Source organism: Ranitomeya imitator, chromosome 1, assembly GCF_032444005.1.
Source record: "Ranitomeya imitator isolate aRanImi1 chromosome 1, aRanImi1.pri, whole genome shotgun sequence".
Lineage (NCBI taxonomy): Eukaryota > Metazoa > Chordata > Amphibia > Anura > Dendrobatidae > Ranitomeya > Ranitomeya imitator.
The window spans coordinates 293,998,179-294,023,745 of record NC_091282.1 but is presented as its reverse complement, the minus strand read 5'-3'; the positions used below and the strand labels follow the sequence as shown (position 1 = coordinate 294,023,745).

Genomic DNA, 25,567 nt, shown 5'->3' with positions numbered 1-25,567 from the left:
AACGTCACGGATCGCTAGCGATATCGTCTAGTGTGACAGTACCTTTAGGCTATGTGCACACGTTCAGGATTTCTTGCAGAAAATTCCTGAGAATTCCGGACATTTTCTGCAAGAAATCCGCAAGAAAACCGCATGCGTTTTTGCCGCGGTTTTTCCCGGACACTTCCCAATGCATTTTGGAGTGGGAAATCCGCAAAAAAACGGAAAGTTAATGAACATGCTGCGTTTTTTGCCGCGATGCGTTTTTTTCGTGGGAAAAAAACGCATCATGTGCACAAAACATGCGGAATTCATTCTAAATGATGGGATGCTTATTGTATGCGTTTTTTTTTTTTTTCGGTTTTATAGCGTTTTTATCGTGAAAAACCGCGAAAAAAGCGCAACGTGTGAACACAGCCTGAGACTTTAAAGGAGAAAAGACCTTGACATGCTGTAGATAAATCACGTAGGAAAGATGGGATTAAATTATAGATCCAGATTAATCACACAGCACAGCCATTTTGATTGTCCTACTGACTATTATATAAAAATGCTGTTGGCTTATTTTTAGCTTCTTGCACCAAACAGATGTAATTTACACACAGAAGTTTATTTGCCTGTAAGTGTTGCATTTAATGTTTATCTTCTTTAAGGCTACTTTCACACTTGCGTCGTTTGGCGTACGTCGCAATGCGTCGGTTTGGTGAAAAAATGCATCCTGCAAATGTGCCCGCAGGATGCGTTTTTTTCTCCATAGACTTGTATTACCGCCGCATTGCGACGTATGGCCACACGTCACATCCGTTGTGCGACGGATGCGTCGTGTTTTGGCGGCCGCGACGCACAAAAACGTTCAATGTAACGTTTTTTTGTGCGTTGAGTCTGCTACTTTCGACCGCGCATGCGTAGCCGAAACTCTGCCCCCTCCTCCCCGGAACTCACAATTGGCAGTGGATGCGTTGTAAAACTGCATCCGCTGCCCACGTTGTGCTACATTTAACACACTGTCCGTCGGGCCGACGGTTTGCGACGGCCCCGTACCGACGCAAGTGTGAAAGTAGCCTTAGATGTTGGATGCATTTTCTGTGGTTTTTAAAATATATCTGCTGTTGTACTGAACCAAACTTGCATTACCATGGGATCCCATGATGTTGGTGCAGTATACCTGAAATAGTCATGGACAAAAATTTTGAGAATGAGACAAATATTAATTTTTCCAAAGTCTACTGCTTCATTTTTTCTAATGGCAATTTGCATATACCCCTGAATGTCAGAGTGATCAGCTTAACAGCAATTACTGTACTTTCAAAGTCAATATTTGCCCAGAAAATGAACTTAAACCACCAAAACACATTTCAACATCATTGCAGTCCTCCCTTAAAAGGAGCAGCTAACATCGTTTTAGTGATTGATCCATTAACACAGGTGTGGGTGTTGATGAGGACAGGGCTGGCGATCAATCAGTCATGATTAAGTAAGAATGACATCACTGGACACTTTAAAAGGAGGCTGGTGCTTGGTATCATTGTTTCTCTTCAGTTAACCATGGTTATCTCTAAAGAAACACGTGCAGCCATCATTGCACTGCACAAAAATGGCCTAACAGGGAAGAGTATCGCAGCTACAGATTGCACTTCAGTCAACAATCTATCGCATCATCAAGAACTTCAAGGAGAGAGCTTCCATTGTTGTCAAAAAGGCTCCAGGGCACCCCAGAAAGACCAGAAAGCGCCAGGACCGTATCTTAAAATGGTTCCAGCTGCGGGATCGGACTACCAGCAGTGCCGAGCTTGCTCAGGAATGGCAGCAGGCTGGTGTGAGTGCTTCTGCAGGCACTGTGAGGCGGAGACTCTGAGCAAGGCCTGGTTTCAAGGATGGCAGCAAAGAAGCCACTTCACTCCAGAAAAAACATCAGGGACCGACTGATATTCTGCAAAAGGTACAGGGAATGGACTGCTGAGGACAGGGGCAAAGTCATTTTCTCTGAATCCCCTTTTCGATTGTTTGGGACATCTGGAAAACAGCTTATTCAGAGAAGAAGAGGTGAGCGATACCACCAGTCTTGTCTCATGCCAACTGTAAAGCATCCTGAAACCATTCATGTGTGGGGTTGCTTCTCAGCCAAGGGAATCGGCTCACTCACAGTCTTGCCTAAAAACACAGCCATGAATAAAGAATGGTACCAGAATGTCCTCCAAGAGCAAGTTCTCCCAACCGTCCAAGAGAAGTTTGGCGCCCAACAATGCCTTTTCCAGCATGATGGAGCACCTTGCCATAAAGCAAAGGTGATAACTAAGTGGCTCTTGGAACAAAACCGAGATTTTGGGTCCATGGCCTGGAAACTCCCCAGATCTTAATCCCATTGAGACGGGTGGACAAACAAAAACCAACAAATTCTGGCAAAATGCAAGCATTGATTATGCGAGAATGGACTGCTATCAGTCAGGATTTGGTCCAGAAGTTGATTGAGAGCATGCCAGGGAGAATTGCAGAGGTCTTGAAGAAGGGTCAACACTGCAAATATTGACTTGCTGCATTAACTCATTCTAATTGTCAATATAACCTATTGGTACTCATAATATGATTGCAATTATATTTCTGTATGTGATATAAACATCAGACAAACACTAATAAAAACCAGAGGGCAGCAGATCATGTGAAAATATAATTTTGGTGTCATTCTCAAAAATTTTGGCCATGACTGTACACTCTCCTACTTCATTTAACCCCTTACACTGCAGATTCTTATATGCTAGTGATCAGTGGGGGCTCGATCAATCCTTCCCTGTACTATAAATAAGTTCTAAAAGGAAATTATCTGATTCATACTACCCAAGTCATTATACAGGAAAGATATATATCTTTGCACCGTGTTAGCCAGTAGATAGAAAAATATTTAGAATTGAGTCCTCAGTGGGGTTGATGCCTTTTAACCCCTTCATGACCCAGCCTATTTTGACCTTAATGACACCTTGCCATTTTTTGCAATTCTGAACTGTGTCCTTTTGAGGTAATAACTCAGGAACTCGTCAACAGATCCTAGCAATTCTGAGATTGTTTTTCGTGACATGCTGGGCTTCATGTTGGTGGTAAATGTAGGTCTCTAATTTTTGCATTTATTTGTGAAAAAATCGGAAGTTTGACAAAAGTTTTGAAAATCTCGCAATTTTCAAATAACATTTCCCACATGTATACTTTACATCAGCACAATTTTGGAAACAATTTTTTTTTTGCTAGGAAGTTATAAAAGTTAAAATTTGACCAGTAATTCCTCATTTTTACAACAAAATATACAAAACCATTTTTTTTAGGGACCACCTCACAATTGAAGTCAGTTTGAGGGCTGCATATGGTTGAAAATACCCAAAAGTTACACCATTCTAAAAAAAAAAACTGCACCCCTCAAGGTGCTCAAAACCACATTCAAGAAGTTTATTAACGCTTCAAGAGGTTCACAGGTCTGGAGAGGGTGACAAAAAGGTCACCCGGAGCGATCGTAGCCCCGGGGGGACAAAGCCACCCCCTGGGGTCAAGTACAGGTCCCCCTGTACCTGCAGGTCGGGTGACAGATCAGTGACCCCGGTCACCCGACCCGCAGGAACGTGATCCCGCCATGACGCCACATAGGCATTCCAGGTCAGATTGGCACCGACTTTCATGATGCCTACGTGACGTCACAGGTCGGAAAGGGGTTAATGGCTAACTGGAAAGATGGCAACAAATTGCAAGCTTTCGAGACTACTCAGGTCTCTTCATGAGGCATACATGAGTAGTCTCGAAAGCTTGCAATTTGTTGCCATCTTTCTAGTTAGCCATTAAAAGGTATCAACCACTGAGGACTCTCGGTTCTAAATATTTTTCTACCCAAGTCATGGGCATCTGAAATCTGACACGATTGTTGATTGTTGCCCAATGTTGGTTTCTCTCTGAAATACACCAGGACATGTGTTGGACTGTTTCGGCTGACTAGAATAAGGCAGGCCCCTGGCTGCTTCATCCTGCCCCATTCCGTTTGACTGACAAATCTTTCCCTCCGCATTTAGGGAGAAACTGCTGGGCACCTACCTTGGACTAGTCAGCTGGGGCACAGTCCCCGGCAGCGTCCAATGTGTAGTTTGTCTGAAACGCCCCAGGGTTTGAGTAAAGCATCCTTGGCTCTAATTGGGCAATAGGAATCTGATGATCGGTTAATGTTGGAGTGCATTAGTAATTACTTGCAAAAGGCTGATTTCATAATCCTGCTCATATATTATTGCAACGAATCCCAACCTAACCACAGCTTTGACTACCAAAATGGTGATAAACTAACAGCATTGTATAAGCCCTTATGAGACCCATAATCGGGTTATGTTTCTGTGAAATTGTGCTTTGCTAATCTTTAGTAAGGCTATGTTCACACACGTTTTTGCTGAGTTTTTTCTGCAGCCAAAACCTGCTCTTTGCAGTTAAAACGCTTTTCAAAATGCCCATTTTCAGCAGTTTCACTGCCTTTTTGTTGCATTTGAGTCTTTGTTCACACGTTGTGTTCTTGATGCAAATTTTCAGCTATGCTTCACATTGCCAGCAAAGTGTATGAGATTTAAGAATTCTAATACACACACCTTGGGGGTTTTTTTCCTGACTGTTTTGTCAGAGCTTCGTTTTTTGTAAAATGCAGCTTGTCATTTCTTGCAGCGTTTTTCACCTATTAAAAGTAATGGGTAATGCAAAGAATGCAGGTATCAGGCAGGGCTGTGGAGTTGGTATCGTGGAAATTGAGGAGTCGGAGGTTTGGCTTTCCGACTCCACAGCTCTGGTATCAGGGTTTGCTGTGTTCTTGGTGCCAAAATGTTCTGAAGTTGAATCTGACATGTTTTTTTTTATATATGCACTAAACTTTTATCAGCATGCACAAGAGATAAATGTACCCTGAAAAAAAAAAGCGCTGAAAACACTCAGAACAACCTGCTTTTTTGACGTTGCTTCTTTAATGCTAAGAGAGCATGTTTTCCCTGCAGAAAATAAAACCCTGCAAAAACGAAATGTGTGGACATAGCCTTAAATAGTTCTGGGTGTGGAGATATGTATGTGCTTTGGCTACCGTACATGCTATAATAGTTTTGTTAACCAGAAACACTGCAATAAAACTGCTTCACTTTGAATTGTGGGTGAAAAGCACTGAAAGAATTGACGTGTGCAGATTTAAACACAGCCATTTTACAATTCAATCAGGACAAAGTGTAGAACCGTATTTGAAATACAGACCTCTTATGGCTAAGGCTTCTTTAACACTTAACAGGTTTTTTGCGGCCCGTTATTGCGGGCCGTATCACCTCAGCTTTCAAGGTTTGCCGCAATATCGGACCGCAGGTTCCCAATGCTATAGTAAAAGTAATTGGGGGGGAGGGGGGAGGGGAACGGTCTGCAAAATGGGATGTCATGAAGCACCGCAAAAACAACCTTCAGTTGTTTTTCGGCCCTATTGATTTACAATGGGGGCCGTTTCCGTAAGCCGTGAAATATTTTGAGCAAGCACGATATTTTTTCACGGCCGTAAATACAGCACGTACGGCGCTCCTACGAATTTTTGCGGCCCGTTTTTGCTGCCCCATAGAAATGCATTGGGGCCGAAAAAACACTGCAAGTGTAAAACCAGCCTAAGTAGTAAACCTAGGTTTCTGCTACACTCCTGGTAACAGAACAGCTCACTGTGTGAGCGCAGAAATCCATTATTTCCATACCTCCAATTATTCCAGTGTGTCGCCCTCACCTATTAAAATCTTTATAGAACATGGGAGCTTCATCTTTCTAATGGTATACTGCTTACAGGTCGTGATAAATGTCATATTAGTATGACTATGTAATCGACAGTGATAGTTTAACAAGTAGGTATTTAGAGGGGAAACATTCATGGGTGCATGTAACTTATGAATATTTTGCTGCAAATTCCTTTGTTTAAAAATTATGAATATTTCAGTGATTCTTGTCTCTTATCTTTTTTTTCTTAGTTCTGCATATGACAACGTGAACAAAGTACGAGTTGCTATCAAGAAAATTAGCCCGTTTGAGCATCAAACGTATTGCCAGAGAACATTGAGGGAGATTAAAATCCTGCTGCGCTTTAAACATGAGAATATTATTGGGATAAATGACATTATTCGCGCCCCAACCATTGAGCAGATGAAAGATGTGTATCCTTTATTACATGTGCTGCTGTTTTTTTTTTTTTTTTTCCCCTCCCCGTTCTTTGTGTAATTTAAATAGATGCTTCTTTATGTTACGACAAATGAGAAGAAATTCATGTAGCACAGAATCATTACTGAGGTAATGGACTAGGGTTTAGCGTCCTCCCACATAATAAAGGAATATCGTAAGGTCAAACAGTAGGCATAGGCAGCACCAATAGTAAAAAGTTGGTCACACAGGGTTAATAGCAGCATTAACGGAGTGCGTTACACCGTGGCATAACGCGGTCCGTTAACACTGCCATTAACCCTGTGTGAGCGCTGACTGGAGGGGAGCATGGAGCGGGCTCTGACTGCGGGGAGTAAGGAGCGGCCATTTTGCCGCCGGACTGCTCATCGCTGATTGGTCGCGGCTGTTTTGCCGCGACCAAATCAGCGACTTGGGATTTCCGTTACAGACAGACAGACGGAAGTGACCCTTAGACAATTATATAGTAGATGTAAACTAGAGGGCAGGTCACTGAGCGATCAGTGACCTGTCAGAAGCCATACACATGAATACATAAGCAGAGCACAAAATGAAGACCCCCCTCCCCCCCCCCTTCCTCCCCACGAGCATATCATTTATTCAAAACTGAAAATAAAGATTAAACAACCACAAGACTGATTTCATCAACCAAGGTATCATTTTAATCAGTATAACGGCACCAACCTGACACGGCCTATAGGTTACTGTGCACAATCCTGCCAACAGGTTCCCTTCAATATACAATGCAGTTTTAGTATGCAACACACCATAACGGAGACAGTCTTTCTTGCTCAGTAAGATGTTCACTTTAGCTGCTTCAAACTTGCATGTACTTAAGATATCATTTCAGTCTGCTGCTACAGCGAACTAGTTATCGGCTGACCAGTTATTTACCTCACAGCTCTCTCCCTGCTCCCCTTGGCGGTTGAAATTCATCAGGGTTGATCTCTCTTCACATCAGTCAGGGACGAGTTGGGAGCCCCCATACAAACTGTGTATTTGTCGGATAATGCCAAAAACGGAAGATGTAACTTACTATTGTCTAATGTGAATGGAGGCCTTAAAGTTTGGAATTGCACTATTAATTTATTTATTTTCAATTAAAAAGAAAACTAGTCAAACCTTTCTTCGCCATCCTTGCTGTGAAAGTGCGAGATCTCGATAGATCTCATTTTCTGTGTGGTAGGCTGTAGAATCCTACAACCTGTAAGTTTGGACCCTGTAGAAAGAATATGAGGGATACTTGAGTCCACTTTTGCTAACGGATGTTGGTTAGAAAATTCACCAGTCTGAGGCTGCCTACTCTTCCCGTAAATAAAAAGGGCAACCTCAGACTAGTGATAAAAGATTTTCTGGATTTGATGCCCAGTGAATAACAGACATATAGTCCAAGCTGTGCACACTCTGAAACGGAGCAGACAAGGCTAATAGTATGCAAGCCTTAAAACACTACTTTTAGGGTTGTCTCTTGAAGAGCTCTGTGTCATTTAGGGCATAAGACTTGCATAAAAGACCCCCCTCATTGCCTCCCAATGACACAATGGAAAATAGCTTTGTGTGTTTGGCTTCAGACTTGGTGTCCCTGTATTACAAGAATGGCCATCATCTGACTTGCCACCATGTAATGGTAAGTTGTCTTTCTTGTGGTTGACTGCACCTTTCTACTGTAAGGTTGTCAGTTACGAGACAGCCCTTTTTAAAATGGCATTTTCAGACCGGTAGCTCCCCTATTTTTCAAAATGGTTGTCCTTTCATTTTACTTGCACAGGAGAAAAGGCACAATTTACCTTACATTAATATCTTCAGGTATATCGTTCAGGATCTTATGGAAACCGATCTGTACAAGCTTTTGAAGACCCAGCACCTTAGCAATGACCACATTTGTTATTTTCTGTACCAAATTCTGAGAGGCCTGAAGTACATTCACTCAGCCAATGTTTTACATCGTGATCTTAAACCATCAAACTTGCTTCTAAACACTACCTGTGATCTCAAGGTTTGTGTGCTACTTTTTTTCTTTTTATTTTCTTTTTTTTATAAGGTTAGATTAACTTTTGTGGGGTTTTTGGTGGTATGAAGGAGGGAACACAACCAGTGTTTCTCCAGATTTGGGCTACGGTAAAGCGGCCATAGATTCTCTCGTCTGAGAGAATCAAGCCAATTATGCAAATGACAGTCATCAAACTCTGATCTGAGTTTGCTCAGTTTCAGCATATTGTGATCCGATTTTCTAGAATGAGAGAATCTGAGCACACTGAGAAGATTAGAATAGAATTTCTCCTTTTCTATTTTGTGAGTCTGTGGAAATGTGACTGCACTCCGATGTCATCCGAGTGCAGTCCGATGTTTGCCACACACCCATAGACTTGAATGGATGAGTGACATCCTATTCAAAGTGAAAACTCCAACATGCTGAAAACTTTTTTTTTTTTTTTCCTCCATTAACTGATTCTGTCTGTGAAAACATCAGCACTGTCCTACTGAATAACATTGGCCCAAATACTATCCTATAAAAAATCGGATAGCACTTGTCTGATGTGAATGGAAAATTATCTAGTTTGAGGTCTGGGAGAAATGCATTAAAGGGAACCTGTCACCCCGAAAATCGCGGGTGAGGTAAGCCCACCGGTATCAGGGGCTTATCTACAGCATTCTGTAATGCTGTAAATAAGCCCCCGATGTTACCTGAAAGAGGAGAAAAAGACGTTAGATTATACTCACCCAGGCGTGGTCCCGCTGCTGGTCCGGTCGGATGGACGTCTCTGGTCCGCTGCAGCGCCTCCCATCTTCATTCCAAGACGTCCTCTTCTGATCTTCAGCCACGGCTCCGGCGCAGGCGTACTTTGTCTGCCCTGTTGAGGGCAGAGCAAAGTACTGCAGTGCGCAGGCGCCGGGCCTCTCTGACCTTTCCGGTGCCTGCGCACTGCAGTACTTTGTTCTGCCCTCAACAGGGCAGACAAAGTACGCCTGCGGCGGAGCCGTGGCTGAAGATCAGAAGAGGATGTCTTGGAATGAAGATGGGAGGCGCTGCAGCGGACCAGAGACGTCCATCCGACCGGACCAGCAGCGGGACCGCCCCTGGGTGAGTATAATCTAACGTCTTTTTCTCCTCTTTCAGGTAACATCGGGGGCTTATCTACAGCATTACAGAATGCTGTAGATAAGCCCCTGATGCCGGTGGGTTTACCTCACCCGCGTTTTTCGGGGTGACAGGTTCCCTTTAATTAAAAAAAGAAAATGCAGTTCCAGTGTTATGAATTTTTTCTTTAATAGCAGTTGAATGATTTTCTTCTAACGTTTATGTACACTGCAGTACCAAATATATTTGTATTTGAATTGAGTATGCATTAAAAAAAACTGCATTATTCTCGCAAACAGTGTTTACAGTTCATGACGTACACATAAGGCCAGGTTCACATTGCGTTAAAGCAGCCCGTTCATTGCGTAGCATTGATGGGCTTTGTTAACACTATAGCATACACGCCATCGCGTTATGCTATACCGCTAGCGCAGATGATTCATCTGCGCTAGCGGTCACGAAGCCGCAGCCCGTGTCCGAGGCTCCATCACTGAATGACAGCACATTGCTAGCGCATGCCGATTATGGCATGCGTTGGCGATGCGCCCGGTAATAGGGGTTAATGGCAGCGTTAACGGACTGCGTTACAATGCATTATGCCGCAGTTTAAGGCAGTCCGTTTAACGGACTGCCATAACGCAATGTGAACCCAGCCTTAGAAATACTTGTCCTGTTTCCTACAATTTGGGATTTAATAGTTTGTCATACGGTTACTTTATTTTTTTCTTGAACAGATCTGTGATTTTGGATTGGCACGTGTTGCAGACCCAGATCACGACCACACCGGATTTTTGACAGAATATGTGGCCACTCGTTGGTATCGAGCTCCAGAAATAATGCTAAATTCCAAGGTAGTCCTTGACTTCCATTTTAAACTTAGTTGCTTGTATAAATACCTAGTTTTACTTGTGTGAAGCTACTGTATAGCGCAGGCTGCACTTTTCTTTTGGTCATTGGTTTAAAATGATGAAAGTGGTATGTTAAAGAGTAACTGTTAGTCTAATTTATTTTAAGTGACTAGTACACATGAAAATAAGCAACTTTTGCCATGACTATAAAGTCTCCAATGACCTACCAACCGCTAAATCCAAGCGACACTTCTGTCCTTCTGCTCCTGGACCGGTCAGCTGCTTTTGACAGTCGATCATTTCCTCTTACTACAGATTCTCTCATCTCTTTGCATCACAGACTTGGCCCTATCTTGGACCTTGTCATAACTAACAGACCGGACATTCAGTGTTTCCCACTCACACACCACCTCCTCATCTTGCCCTCTATCTGTTGGTGTCCCCCAAGGTTCAGTTCTAAGACCCCTGCTCTTCTTAACTTACACCTTCGGCCTGAGACAGCTAATATTCCCACAGCTTTCAATGTCATTTCTATGCTGATCACACACATCTACCTCTCTGGACCTGATATCACCTCCTTACTAACAAGAATCCCACATGGTCTATTTCATCCTTCTCTGCTGGATTTTCTAAAACTTAACATGGGCAAACAGAATTAATCCTCTTTTCCCCATCTTACTCACCCCCCCCCCCCCCCAACAGACCTATCCATTAAAGTAAATTGCTGCTTGCGCTCCTCAGTCTTGCAAGCTCGCTGCCTCGGTGTAACCCTGGACTTTGTCTCCTTCAAACCACATATCCAAGCCCTTTCCACTTACTGCAGACTCCATCTCAAAAATATTTCACTTATCTGTACATTTCTTAAAGGGAACCTGTCACCCCCAAAATCGAAGATGAGCTTAGCCCACCATCATCAGGGGCTTATCTACAGCAATCTGGAATGCTGTAGATAAGCCCCCGATGTATCCTGAAAGATGAGAAAAAGAGGTTCGATTCTACTCGCCCAGGGGTGGTCTCGCTGCGGTCCGGTCCGATGGGCGTCGCGGTCTGGTCTGGGGCCTCCTATCTTCATAGGAGGACGTCCTCTTCTTCAGGATGCGGCTCTGGCGCAGGCGTACTTTGCGCTGTTGAGGGCAGAGCAAAGTACTGCAGTGCGCAGGCGCCGGGCTCCTCTGACCTTTCCTGGCGTCTGCGCACTGCAGTACTTTGCTCTGTCCTCAACAGGGCAGACCAAGTACACCTGCACCAGAGCCGCAGCGTGAAGACAAGAAGAGGACGTCATCGTAAGAAGATGGGAGGCCCCGGACCGGACCGTGACGCCCACCGGATCTAACCTCTTTTTCTCATCTTTCAGAATACATCGGGGGCTTATCTATAGCATTCCAGAATGCTATAGATAAGCCCCTGATGCCGGTGGGCTTAGCCCATCTTCGATTTTGGGCGTGACAGGTTCCCTTTAATCAAGCATCTGCGAAAACACTATTGCAGTATCTCCAGCCTTGACTACTGCAACCTCCTGTTCTGTGGCCTTCCTTCTAACACTCACACCCCTCCAATCTATCCTAAATTCTGCTGTCCGACTAATCCACCTGTTCCTCCCGCTTTTCCCCGTTCTCTTCTATCTGTCAATTACTTGACTGGCTCCCCATGTAGCTGGGAGGTGCAAGAAGCAAAACTCCTCCCATCTACATAGGAGATGGCAGTAACTACTGATAAGATCCCATATCAGTAATGTAACATTCTGTCTTCACTGAATACAGATTTTACCAGTGAATTGTGAATTTAGTCAGTCCCGGCTAGAGAAAGCAGATTTCTGATATGATACCTTACAAACTTGCTTATTTTCATATGTACTGTTGAATAACTGTCGTTTTCAATTTTCGAAGTCGATGGTCATGACTAAAACCCTATGTTTTTTAAGAAACTTTCTGCATCTTGTGCTCCAATGAGATGCAGCTTTGTTGAAACAATGTGCTAACCTTTTAACATGAATGTTCGTAAAAGCAAAACTAATGAATGTTGGAAACCTACTTGGCATTTTAATAATTGAGAATCTGACAATATACCAAATTATAGACACCAAAGAAATTAGCACTAGGCTACAAAACAATAAATTTTGTTTTGTAGCCTAGGGCTAATTTCTTTGGTGTCTATGGTTGTTATTGCTGGGCTATTTTTTGATTTGCTGTATCATAGGTGTTAATATACCAAATTATCCAATATTAGAAGACTCTTATCGCAGACAAACAATCAGTAGATTTGGTTTCCAGTACCATCTCTATGCTGACGACACCCAATTATACACCTCTTCTCCTGTTGTCACGCCGACCTTTTTAGAAAACACCAGTGATTGTCTTACCGCTGTCTCTAACATCATGTCCTCCCTCTATCTGAAACTAAACCTGTCAAAAACTGAACTCCTCGTGTTCTCTCCCTCTACTAACCTACCTTTGCCTGACATTGCCATCTCCGTGTGCGGTTCCACCATTACTCCAAAGCAACATGCCCGCTGCCTTGGGGTCATCCTTGATTCTGACCTTTCATTCACCCCCCACATCCGATCACTGGCTCGCTCTTCTTACCTGCATCTCAAAAACATTTCTAGAATTCGCCCTTTTCTTACTTTCGACTCTGCAAAAACTCTTACTGTTTCACTTATTCATTCTCGTCTGGACTATTGTAACTCTCTACTAATCGGCCTCCCTCTTACCAAACTTTCCCCGCTCCAATCTGTCCTGAATGCTGCTGCCAGGATCATATTCCTCACCAACCGTTACACCGATGCCTCTACCTTGTGCCAGTCATTACACTGGCTACCCATCCATTCCAGAATCCAGTACAAAACTACTACCCTCATCCACAAAGCACTCCATGGCTCAGCACCACCCTACATCTCCTCTCTGGTCTCAGTCTACCACCCTACCCGTGCCCTCCGCTCCGCTAATGACCTCAGGTTAGCATCCTCAATAATCAGAACCTCCCACTCCCGTCTTCAAGACTTTACACGTGCTGCGCCGATTCTTTGGAATGCACTACCTAGGTTAATACGATTAATCCCCAATCCCCACAGTTTTAAGCGTACCCTAAAAACTCATTTGTTCAGACTGGCCTACCGCCTCAATGCATTAACCTAACAATCCCTGTGTGGCCTATTTAAAAAAAAAAAAAAAAAAAAGGTTCCTCGCATTATGTTCTCATTCACTTTATCCAGTTAATAGCCCTCTGTGTCTGCACTGCTACATACTTAGGCAGTTAACTGGTTCATGCAGCTTTACATGAACACCCGAGCCTTACACTATGGCTGGTCCGACTAACTAAAGCAATTGTTACCATCCACCTCTCGTGTCTCCCCTTTTCCTCATAGTTTGTAAGCTTGCGAGCAGGGCCCTCATTCCTCCTGGTATCTGTTTTGAACTGTATTTCTGTTATGCTGTAATGTCTATTGTTTGTACAAGTCCCCTCTATAATTTGTAAAGCGCTGCGGAATATGTTGGCGCTATATAAATAAAAATTATTATTATTATTATATTAATCAAAAACACGAATATCAAAGACATATAAATATAACTTGTATATTTTATCATACAAGAAAGACATGATGCGGGGGAAAAAATCCAGTGGTATAATGTCATATAATTAACTTATCCAGTACATATTCACCCCTTTACGTGGTTTGCACGTGAATGACCGGGCCAATTTTTACAATTCTGACCACTGTCACTTTGTGGTTATAACTCTAGAACGCTTCAACGGATCCCTGAGATTCCGAGATTTTTTTTGTGACCTATTATTCTTCATGATAGTGGTAACCTTTCTTTGATATGACTTGAGTTTATACTTAATGAGTAACATTTCCCAGATGTCTACTTTGCATCAGCACAATTTTGGAACATTTTTTTTTTTGTTAGGAAGTTATACGGGTTAAAATTTGACCTGCGATTTCTCATTTTTACAACAACATTTACAAAGCCATTATTTTTAGGGACCACATCGCATTTAAAGGGGTCTGATACCCCAAAATTGACACCATTCTATAAACTGCACCATCTCAAGGTGCTCAAAACCACATTCAAGAGCTTTAACCCTTGAGGTGCTTCACAGGAATTTTTGGAATTTTGAAATAAATATGAACATTTACCGTATATACTAGAGTATAAACCGAGAGTTTCAGCCCATTTTTTTTGGCTGAAAGTCCCCCTCTCGGCTTATACCCGAGTCATACCCGGGGGTCGGCAGGGGAGGGGGAGCGGGGGCTGTGTAATTATACTCACCTGCTCCCGCTGCGGTCCCTGGACGTCCCTGCTTCTTCCAGGCTGCATCTTCTTGTACTGAGCAGTCACATGGTACCGCTCATTACAGTAATGAATATGCAGCTCCACCTCACATAGAGGTGGAGCTGCATATTCATTACTGTATGAGCGGTAACGGTGATCTCTCAATACAGGAAGAAGATGCAGCGGTGGAAGAAGCAGTCACACAGCGCCAGGAGCAGGTAAGTATACGGGGAGGGGGAGCGCAGCGCTGCGCGATATTTACCTCTCCTCGGTGCGGCTTCGTCTTCAGCGTCCTCTGGCAGTGACGCTCAGGTCAGAGGGTGCGGTGACGTAGTCAGTGCGCGCCCTCTGCTGAACGTCAGTGCCGAAGATGGAGGAGGAGCAGGTAAAAGTGCTGGGGTCCTGAGCGACGGAGAGGTGAGTGATTTTTTTTTTTTTTTTTTATGGCAGCAAATGGGGCAAGTGGCTGTGCGGAGCATCTTATGGGGCCATAACGCTTGTGCAGCACTATATAGGGCAAATATCTCTATGGAGCATCTTATGGGGCCCTTATTACCCTTTATACAGGATTATATGGGGCATATTTTAATATGGAGCATCTAATGGGGCCCATCAAACTTTATGGAGCATTATATGAGGCTCCTGATTCAATATGGATATTCAAAAACACTTAACCTTCTGATGTCTCAATTCATTTTACTTTTATTGGTATCTATTTTTACTTTTGAAATTTACCGGTAGCTGCTGCATTTTCCACCCTAGGCTTATACTCGAGTCATTAAGATTTCCCAGTTTTTTGTGGCAGAATTAGGGGGGTCGGCTTATACTCGAGTACATACGGTAACTTTTTTTTCACAAAAAAAAAAGTTCTTCGGATCCAATTTTTTTTTTTTTTTATAAGGATAACAGGAAAAAAATAAACCCCAAAATTTGTTGTGTAATTTCTCCTGAGTATGTCGATACCCATACGAGGAAGAAAACCACTGTTGTTTTCGGAAGTGAAGGAGCGTCATTTGACTTTTTGAATGTAAAATTTCCTGGAACAATTGGCTGACACCATGTTGCATTTGAAGAGCCTCTGATGTGCCTAAACAGTGAAAATCCCCCACAAGTGACACCATTTTTTTGAAACTAGATGCCCCCCAAGGGAACTTATCTAGATGTGTGGTGAGCACTTTAAACCCTCAGGAGCTTCACAGAAGTTTATAACCTTGAACCATAAAAATAAAAAAAATCACATTTTCCCCACAAATGTTTTTAGCACACAATATTGCATTTTCATAAGGGTAACAGGAGAAATTGCCCCATACAATTTGTTGAGCAATATCTCCTGAGTATGCTGATATCTGGGGAATACTACTTTTGAGGCCCAGTGCAATGCTCAGAGCGGAAGTGGTTCCATATTGGAGTTCAGATTTTGCTGGAATGGTGCGAGGGTGCCATGTCACATTGGCAGAGCCCTTTGAGGTTCCAGAGCAGGAACCCTAATATGTGAACTCAATTTACAAACTACACTCCCCAATGAATTCATCTAGGGGTGCAGTGATCATATTGAAACCACATGTGTCTCACAGAATTTTATACCACTGAGCAGTGAATAATGAATAAATTGTTTTTACCACTAAAATGTTTTTAGCCCCAAGTTTTGAATTTTTCTAAGGGCTAATAGGATTTTTTTATTTATTTTTTTTACAACGCAGATCCATTTTTTTCCTGTGTGCCAATACCCTACATGTAATGAGGAAATATTTTTCAGGCACCGTGCAAAGCTGACGGCAAGGAGCATCAGATTTTAGGCTATGTTCACACTTTGCGTTGTCCTTCCGCGGGTTCTCCTATTGCATATGCAGCAATATGCAGTATCAATAGTAATGTTAAAAATAATAAAAATTGGTTATACTCACCCTCTGACGTCCCGATCTCCTCGACGCTGCACCCGGCGGTCCGGTTCCAAAGATGCTGTGCGAGAAGGACCCTTCGTGACGTCACGGTCATGTGACCGCGACGTCACCGCAGGTCCTGGTCGCACAGCAACTCTGACCGGACGGCCGCGTGCAGCGCTGAAGACTTCAGAGGGTGAGTATAACATGATTTTTTTATTTTTTAACCCCAAATATGGTTCCCAGGGCCTGCAGGAGAGTCTCCTCTCCTCCACCCCGGGTAGGAACCGCACATTATCCGCTTACTTCCCGCAACGTGGGCACAGCCCCATGCGGGAAGTAAGCGGTTCAATGTATTCCTATGGGTGCAGAATCGCAGCGATTCTGCACAAAGAAGTGACATGCTGCGGGTTGTAAACCGCTGCGTTCCCGCGCGGTTTTTCCCGCAGCATGTGCACAGCGGTTTGCGGTTTCCATAGGGTTTACATGTTACTGTAAACGCTATGGAAACTGCTGCGGACCCGCAGCATCAAAATCGCGGCGGTTCCGCGGTAAAAACCGCAAAGTGTGAATATGGCCTTAAAGGTTATGGTTTGCAGGTTCCATGACCCACTGGGAGAGCCCATGAGTTGCCAGAACAGCCGAACTCCCCATAAGTGACTCCCCATAAGTGACTCCCCATAAGTGACTCCCCATAAGTGACTCCCCATAAGTGACTCCCCATAAGTGACTCCCCATAAGTGACTCCCCATAAGTGACTCCCCATAAGTGACTCCCCATAAGTGACTCCCCATAAGTGACTCCCCATAAGTGACTCCCCATAAGTGACTCCCCATAAGTGACTCCCCATAAGTGACTCCCCATAAGTGACTCCCCATAAGTGACTCCCCATAAGTGACTCCCCATAAGTGACTCCCCATAAGTGACTCCCCATAAGTGACTCCCCATAAGTGACTCCCCATAAGTGACTCCCCATAAGTGACTCCATTTTACAAACTGTCTGGGTGCAGTGATCATATTGACAACATGGGTGTGTCACATAATTTTATGTCATTTTGTTTTACCCCCAGATTTGACATTTTCACCCAAGAAGTGGTTACAAATGGCAACAAAATTTGTCCCACAGTTTCCACTGAACATGACTATACCCCATATGTACAAGGATAATGGTGTGCACTCAGGTCAAGGACACGGAGGTGCTGGTAAAACAGACCGTGTGGTCAAGTCAATAGTAGAAGAAAAAATAGAAGAAAAAAAAAAAAAGTGTGCGGTATTTTTTCTTCTACTATACCCCATATGTGGCTGTACAGTACTACTTGGCCATATACAGCTCTGGCAAAAATTAAGAGACCACTGCAAAATGTTCAGTTTGTCGCATTATTCTCTTTCGGCTGTGTGCACACGTTGCTGATTTTTCACTATAAAAACGCTATAAAACCGCAAAAAAAACAGCATACATTATGCATCCCATCATTTAGAATGAATTCCGCAATTTTTGTGCACATGATGCGTTTTTTTTCCACGAAAAACTAAATAGCCCCAAGTGTAATAACCTATCTTGGTATTGCAGACCCCCCAGTCCTCTAATAACCTTGGTCGCTCTTCTCTGCACCCGCTCTAGTTCAGCTGTCTTTCTTATACACCAGAGACCAGAACTGTGCACAGTATTCTAAGTGTGGTCAAACTAGTATGGAAGCCCCCTAGATTTCTGTTAACAGATGATAGACCTTAGTGGGGACTTGATTTTTTTTTGTGTGTGTGTTTTGTTGAAACCTTTATTGGGAACATTTTACATAATGTTTCCTTATACTATGTAAACTATCAGCTCTGCACTGACAGGGAAAGTTGCTGATCATGCACTGTGCATGATCAGCAAGTTTCCTAGCTCTGGTGATGACATCGGGTCACCAAAGCAACGATCCAAAGGCAGAGGTGCTGTTCGAGTTCTTTCGAGTGCTCTTGTATTATGAGAGCTACTGCCAGTCATCTCCAAGCGAAAAAGAGGTTCATCAGTCCAAATTCAGACCTGTTGGATCCTTAACTTCCCCTCCACAATCAATTGTCCAGGGCCTGTGAAAACATTAGTGTGTGAGCGCAAACTTTACTAGTACCAGATTCATCATACTGCAATTTGCAAAATTTCAATAGACATGCCTCAGTTTCTGTGCTTGCCTAAATTTCAGTCCTGTGGTTAGTCATATGGTGTGAATTCAGTATATTTCCATAGGCTGTTTTTATTATAAGTCTGAGTTTTACAGATGACCTTTACAGACATGACTTTATTGATATTTTAGGGCATTAATGGCAATGTAGGTTTGCTTTACTGTTCTTTTGAAAATGATTACTTAACAAAAAAGCTTTTGTTTACAGCCTACTTGGGATGTATTGTAATGGTCTATTATTTTTTTTTTTTTTTTTTAAGGGTTACACCAAATCAATTGATATCTGGTCAGTTGGCTGCATTCTTGCAGAAATGCTTTCTAATCGACCCATATTTCCAGGAAAGCATTACCTTGATCAACTTAATCATATCCTCGGTAAGGGCAGATGAAAAACATATGCAAGGAGATTAAGCCAAATGTATCAGAGTTTAGCCTTTTATTTACATATCTGTTTTTCAGGAATCCTCGGCTCGCCTTCTCAAGAGGATCTGAACTGTATAATCAATTTGAAAGCTAGAAACTACCTGCTTTCTCTGCCTCACAAAAATAAGGTGCCCTGGAATAGACTTTTCCCAAATGCAGACCCAAAAGGTAAACTACCTATATCGTCATTATTTAATCATGAACTACATACTAAGCTGCATTTAGCATGAAGTGCATCAGTCAAGAGTCTGGACATCAGCAGCGATGTGCTCAAGTTCTGATGCCCTTCTTGCTACTGGTGTGGGTGACAGTGACAGCACCCGCTGTCATGAAAACTTTTGACATAATTCAGTACCAAAGGTACACCAAAATAGCTTAGGTTTTGTACACTGCTCAAAAAAATAAAGAACACTTAAACAGAATATAACTTCTGTGAAATCAAGCTGTCCATTTAGGAAGCAACATTTTGACAATTTCACATGCTGTTTTGCAAATGGAATAGACAACAGATGGAAATTATTGGCAATTATCAAGACCCACTCAATAAAGGAGTGATTCTGCAGGTGGGGACCATAGACCACATCTCGGTACCAATGCTTTCTGGCTGATGTTTTGGTCACTTTTGAATGTTGGGTGTGCTTTCACACTCGTGGTAGCATGAGACAGACTCTACAACCCACACGAGTGGCTCAGGTAGTGCAGCTCATCCAGGATGGCACATCAATGTGAGCTGTGGCAAGAAGGTTTGCTGTTTCTTTCAGCGTAGTGTCCAAAGGCTGGAGGAGCTACCAGGAGACAGGCCAGTACACCAGGAGACGTAGAGGGGGCCGTAGGGGGGCAACAACCCAGCAGCAGGACCGCTACCTCAGCCTTTGTGCAAGGAGGAACAGGATTAGCACTGCCAGAGTCCTGCAAAATGACCTCCAGCAGGCCACAAATGTGCATGTGTCTGCACAAACGGTTAGAAACCGACTCCATGAGGATGCTCTGAGTGCCCGACGTCCACAGATGGGGGTTGTGCTCACAGCCCAACACCGTGCAGGGTGCTTGGTATTAGCCACAGAATACCAGGATTGGCAAATTCGCCATTAGCGCCCTGTACTCTAAACAGATGAAAGCAGGTTCACACTGAGCACATGTGACAGTCTGGAGACGCCGTGGAGAGTGATCTGCTGCCTACAACCTCCTTCAGCATGACCGGTTTGGCAGTGGATCAGTAATGGTGTGGGGTAGCATTTCTTTGGAGGGCTGCACAGCCCTCCATGTGCTCACCAGAGGTTTCCTGACTGCCATTAGGTACCGAGATGAGATCCTCAGATCCCTTGTGAGATCATATGCTGGTGTGGTTGGACCTGGGTTCCTCCTAATGCAGGACAATGCCAGACCTCATGTGGCTGGAGTGTCAGCAGTTCCTGCAAGATGAAGGCATTGAATCTATGGACTGGCCCGCCCGTGTCCCAGTCCTGAATCCGATTGAACTCATCTGGGACATCCTGTCTCGCACCATCCACCGTCACATTGCACCACAGACTGTCCAGGAGTTGGCGGATGCTTTAGTCCAGGTCTGGGAGGAGATCCCTCAGGAGACAATTCGCCGCCTCATCAGGAGCATGCCCAGGCATTGTAGGGAGGTCATACAGGCACGTGGAAGCCACACACACTACTGAGCATCATTTCCTTGTCTTGAGGCATTTCCACTGAAGTTGGATCAGCCTGTAACTTCATTTTCCACTTTGATTTTGAGCATCATTCCAACTTCACACCTCCTTGGGATATTAGTTGTGATTTACATTGAAAATTTTTAGGTTGTATTGTTCTCAACACATTCTACTATGTAATGAATTAAGATTTACAACTAAAATATTTCATTAAGTGATATCTAGGATGTGGGATTTTAGTGTTCCCTTTATTTTTTTTGAGCAGTGTATTTGGAATTGTGTTTAGCACTTGTTAAAGAATTTGACACATTGGTTTCCGATAAACAAGGAGCTTCTTTGTGGTCATACTGATTTTGCTTTCCTAATCGTCTGAACTGTCTGCCATGAATGCATATATACAGTAGGGAAAATGCGTAGTAATTGTCGTCTGTTTTTTTTCTATGTTTGTTGTATTATGGACAATTTTGATCAATTGATATTTTCATGTGTGCATGATGATTTTTATATAGATTGCCTATATAATGCATCATTTATGCTCCAGGATTGAAGTACAATACATGAAATTACAACATTATTGCTTTTATTTTGTAAGCTTTCACAATGTGTTTTGCCACCCTCTCAGTGGCCCCGTCGGGGTTTGCGTCAGAACCCCCTTTCAAAACAGGATTCGGATGTGCCGATGGGGCCAATAACTAAAATGGTGCCAACAGAGCGAATGTGCGCTCAGGCGTGCATCATTTCCAGGCGTGTACGCCTACTGGATACTGACACTTAGACACCCTTTACTACATCTGAGTGTCTGCTTTCGGAAGACACAAACACCTGAAAATGATGCACGTTTGCTCTGTTGGTACCATTTTAGTCTAAGGCCCCATCGGTGTATACATCCAAATCCCGTTTGGCTAGGGGTTCATACTCCTGTCCCGACGGAGCCACTGAACGGCTGCCTAAAGGCAGTGTGAAGGTTGAGGGGGGTTAACACTTCCATAATGCGTAAAAACGCTTTTTTTTTTTCTCTCTCCTCCCTCCCCCTTATTGCAGCCCTTGATTTGTTGGACAAAATGTTGACTTTTAACCCTCACAAACGAATTGAAGTAGAGGCTGCTCTGGCCCATCCCTATTTGGAGCAGTATTATGACCCAAGTGATGAGGTAAGATTTCATCATCTTCCAGTAAAGAAACCAAAATAAATTTGCCTCTTATTATATAATATATCCATACAAACACCAGAGGTAAGCGATGTGTAGCCAGTGTTTCAGAGATGTGCAATTTATCAAAGATGGATACCAACAATTATGCCTGATTCTTGTCAACGCACTTAGAAGTATATCCATCTGAGTGGTGGAAAAGAACAATCTAACCTAGAGGTGGATTGTAGTTTCTGCGGTTCAGATGGTTTGAGAGTGAATAGCCATGAGGGGGTGTCCTGATGGCCACGTGAAGAGGAAGCACTGAGCTTCGCTCTCATCTACATCATGTCATTCCCATGGCTATTGGCAGTGCAATATTGATTCCTTTGCAGGGAAGGATGGGGGAATGTTCCTGGAATATACAGAGGAGGGTTTAAGTGCACTCATGCATGACGAAAAGCAAACATGGAAGGAACAGAGATGAGATGGCATGCCCTTCACAATGGTGCCTCCTCCTCTCACATCAGACAGCATGAGCGCAGCTAAGGCTGCTGCAGCAAAGCTGGGGAGATTTGCCTGACTACCATTTCACCCCAACGACCCTTCAGATGATTTAGTACCTGATCAGGAATACTTGTAGGTGGGGGAGATGCAGTCTGTGCAGGAGAAGAAATGTGGCAGTATTGCACTGCTCTCACAGCAACAGTTAACCCAAGAAGTGCAGGAAAACACAGAACTAACACCATTGGAGAAATTAATCTTGCCAATGGTTCTGGGCAAGAGCCTACGCCATTTTTTTTTTTCCTGCTGTAAAATCCTGCAGGCTCTCATCGGAGGGCTTAGAGAAGACATGCCGAAAATAAACAGCAGAGTCAAAATAACCGGTTTAGTCAAGATTCCTGAAAAAAATTATATATATATATATATCTCTCTCTATCTCTTGCTGTTGACAGGATTGCACTACTGGTGCCATGCTGTTTGACAGTCAGCTCTCCGCTGCCTAATTGGGGAAAGCCTGCTGTCAATCAGCATGATGCCAGTAGTCACACCCTATCAACGGGAAAAAAACCTGCTGCTCTGACAAGGTGCAGCTGAATCTCTGGGTACAACAGATGGGTAATTGCCTGTTAGCAACTACATGCCTTTTTTATTTTAAAGTCCCAGATATCTCCTTTAATGTGATAACCTTAAATCTCCAGAGATGTGCTGTTTTCTTGGATCCAACAATTTTAGCCTGGTACTAGTCTTTCCAAAACTCGTATGACCCACGAGAGACTCCGATTTCTATGGAGGACGTAGTTTTTTGTTTTTTTTGTTTGTTTGGTTTTTTTTTTTTAAACTCTTGTACAGGGAGTAAGCATTTTAGTGCCATTTTATATGTTCCTCCTCTAAAATGGATACCGATTGAAGATTTGTGTCTGGCTTGTACCAAATGCAATATTAACTTTTATTATAGTAGCTTTGTATATTCCACCCACTTACTCAGTGGAAATCCTTTTTAAAAGGATTATTTATTTTATAAATTCCATTCCAGAGACACCGGTTCATTTCTGGGATAATTTTCATACAGGAAATATTTCTCAATGTGCAACATATATAAATATCTTTATCTGCTAAAGGAGGTGGGCATGGTGGACCTATGGAGAATACAGCACCCTGATGTCAGACAATATTCCTCTTATTCCACCTCCCATCATTCTTTGTCAGGAATAGACCTAGTCATTGGGTCGGAATAAATCATACCCTATTTTGAATGTGAGGTGTCTGCCAAGGAGTGTCTCTAACCATTTGCCTATACAGGTACAACTGCAGATAGGTGGTGTGAAGTCCGCGGGGGGATATATATGGCTGCAACTAATTGGCCCTACTCTTAGCTCTAGAATTTTGGATATTTTAAATGTAATGATTGGTTGTAATTTACAAGATTTCTATGGGATCATATGAAAGCATGTTGTACGTGGAATATTCACAGGGGAGATCAATAAGATAAAATTCAAAACAAAGGAGTTATCCCAAAAATTGCAACAGAACGGGGAAAAGGAGGCACATTATGTAGCAGATATATCTGTAACAAGTAGAATACAATGGGCAAATGCACAGAAAATATCAACTGATAATTTGCTATCATTAGCTTTTAAAAAACAACTGTTTAAATGGGTTGTCCAGGCATTTTGTGTTCATCTAGGGTGCAGAATGCTGATAGTTTGTAATATACTCCCAGTCAGCATTTTGCATGGTGTCCTAGATAGCACACCTAGTCATGTGAGCAGCTATCTTCTGATTCTGGAGGAGCTGATCACTCCTGGACTAGAGGTTTCCTGTCTGGAATAGACTAGTCCGTGATGTCACAACAGAGACCGCCCCCAGAGGCCATACCCTCTCCCTCCTGCTCCAGCCTCCCAGAGCAGCACACAGAGAGGCAGCAGGGGATTGACTCGGCTGATCACACTAACCCAGAAGGATTCTGCATAGATGAATGTAACATGCTGTGTGTATCGATCCCTCCCTCAATCCATACATGCATTCAGCAGAAGTGTATTATATGGTATAAAGACCCCTTTACATTTTTCACTCTTGATTTCATTGCAGCCATTTGGTAAATTCAAAAAAGTTAATTTCTTTTTTTCTCAATGTACACTCTGCACCCCATCTTGACTGAAAAAAACAAAACAAAAACAAATGTAGAAAGTTTTTTGGTTTTTTTAACCCCTTAGTGACCGAGCCAAATTTTTGAAATCTGACCAGTGTCACTTTATGTGGTAATAACTCTGCAACGCTTCAACAAATCCCAGTGATTTTGAGATTGTTTTTTCGTGACACATTATACTTTATGATAATGGTAAATTTTGTTCAACATTTTTTGTTTATTTATAAAAAATTTGAGAAAAATGTAAAAAAATTAGCAATTTTCTAAATTTGAATGATTATCCCTTTAATCCAGATGGTCATACCACAGCAAACCATTAATAAATAACATTTCCCACATGTCGGCTTTACATCAGGACCATTTGTAAAATATTATTTTATTTTGTTAGCAGTTTAGGAGGTTTAAAAATGTAGCAGCAATTTTTCATTTTTTCAAAGAAAATTACAAAATTTATTTTTTTAGGGACTTATCCATGTTTGAAGTGACTTTAGGTGTCCCATATATTGGGAAACCCACAAATGTGATAACATTTTAAAAACAGCTCCCCTAAACATATTGAAAACTGCTGTCAGGTAGTTTATTAACCCTTCAGGTGCTTTACAGGAATTAATGCAAAGTGGTATGACAGAAATGAAAATGTGTATTTTTACCACCTAAATGTCTCTAACTTCTAAACAGATTACTACAGCCCTCAGACTCTAAGGCCGCTATTTGGCCATGAATTGCCATGGCAAACATCAGGACAACAAAATCATGATATGAGAGTACCAATTGGGACAAAGAAGAAGCCCCCACGCTCTGTTAACCATTTATAATGATGTAGTCACTATTGACAGCAGCATCTAAGGGGTTAAACAGATTTAGATGGTGCAAATACTGATCGTGGCTGATACAGCAAGTTGTCAGCTATAGTGTACAACTGACAGATGCTGGATTGTCACCTGTATGGGGATACTATTCTCTTATATCTCAGGTCAGTTAAAAGACGTATTGGCGGTCATTAAGGGGTTAATCAAACTGTCGGCTTTCATATGTCTTGCACTGAGGAGAGGCTTCCGTCAGGCCACTCTGCCATAAAGGCCTGAGTGGTGTAGGGCTGCAGTGATAGCTGACTTTGTGGAACTTTCTCCCATCTCCCTACTGCATCTCTGGAGCTCAGCCACAGTGATCTTGGGGTTCTTCTTTACCTCTCACCAAGGCTCTTCTCCCACGATTGCTCAGCTTGGCTGGACGGCCATGTCTAGGAAGACTTCTGGTGGTCCCAAACTTCTTCCATTTAAAGATTATCGAGGCTA

The 25,567-nt window shown here is 42.9% G+C and overlaps 1 protein-coding gene across 1 annotated transcript in view; it reads left to right on the top strand.

Annotated features, from left to right (window-relative positions):
• MAPK1 (mitogen-activated protein kinase 1) overlaps window positions 1-25,567 on the top strand; it is a 104,108-nt gene that overhangs the window by 60,612 nt on the left and 17,929 nt on the right. Inside the window, exons 2-7 of the mRNA XM_069756613.1 lie at window positions 5,967-6,149; window positions 7,978-8,167; window positions 9,985-10,101; window positions 18,675-18,789; window positions 18,874-19,005; window positions 21,537-21,646. Of these exons, the coding sequence (XP_069612714.1) occupies window positions 5,967-6,149; window positions 7,978-8,167; window positions 9,985-10,101; window positions 18,675-18,789; window positions 18,874-19,005; window positions 21,537-21,646 (847 nt within the window). The remainder of the gene's footprint in view (window positions 1-5,966; window positions 6,150-7,977; window positions 8,168-9,984; window positions 10,102-18,674; window positions 18,790-18,873; window positions 19,006-21,536; window positions 21,647-25,567) is intronic.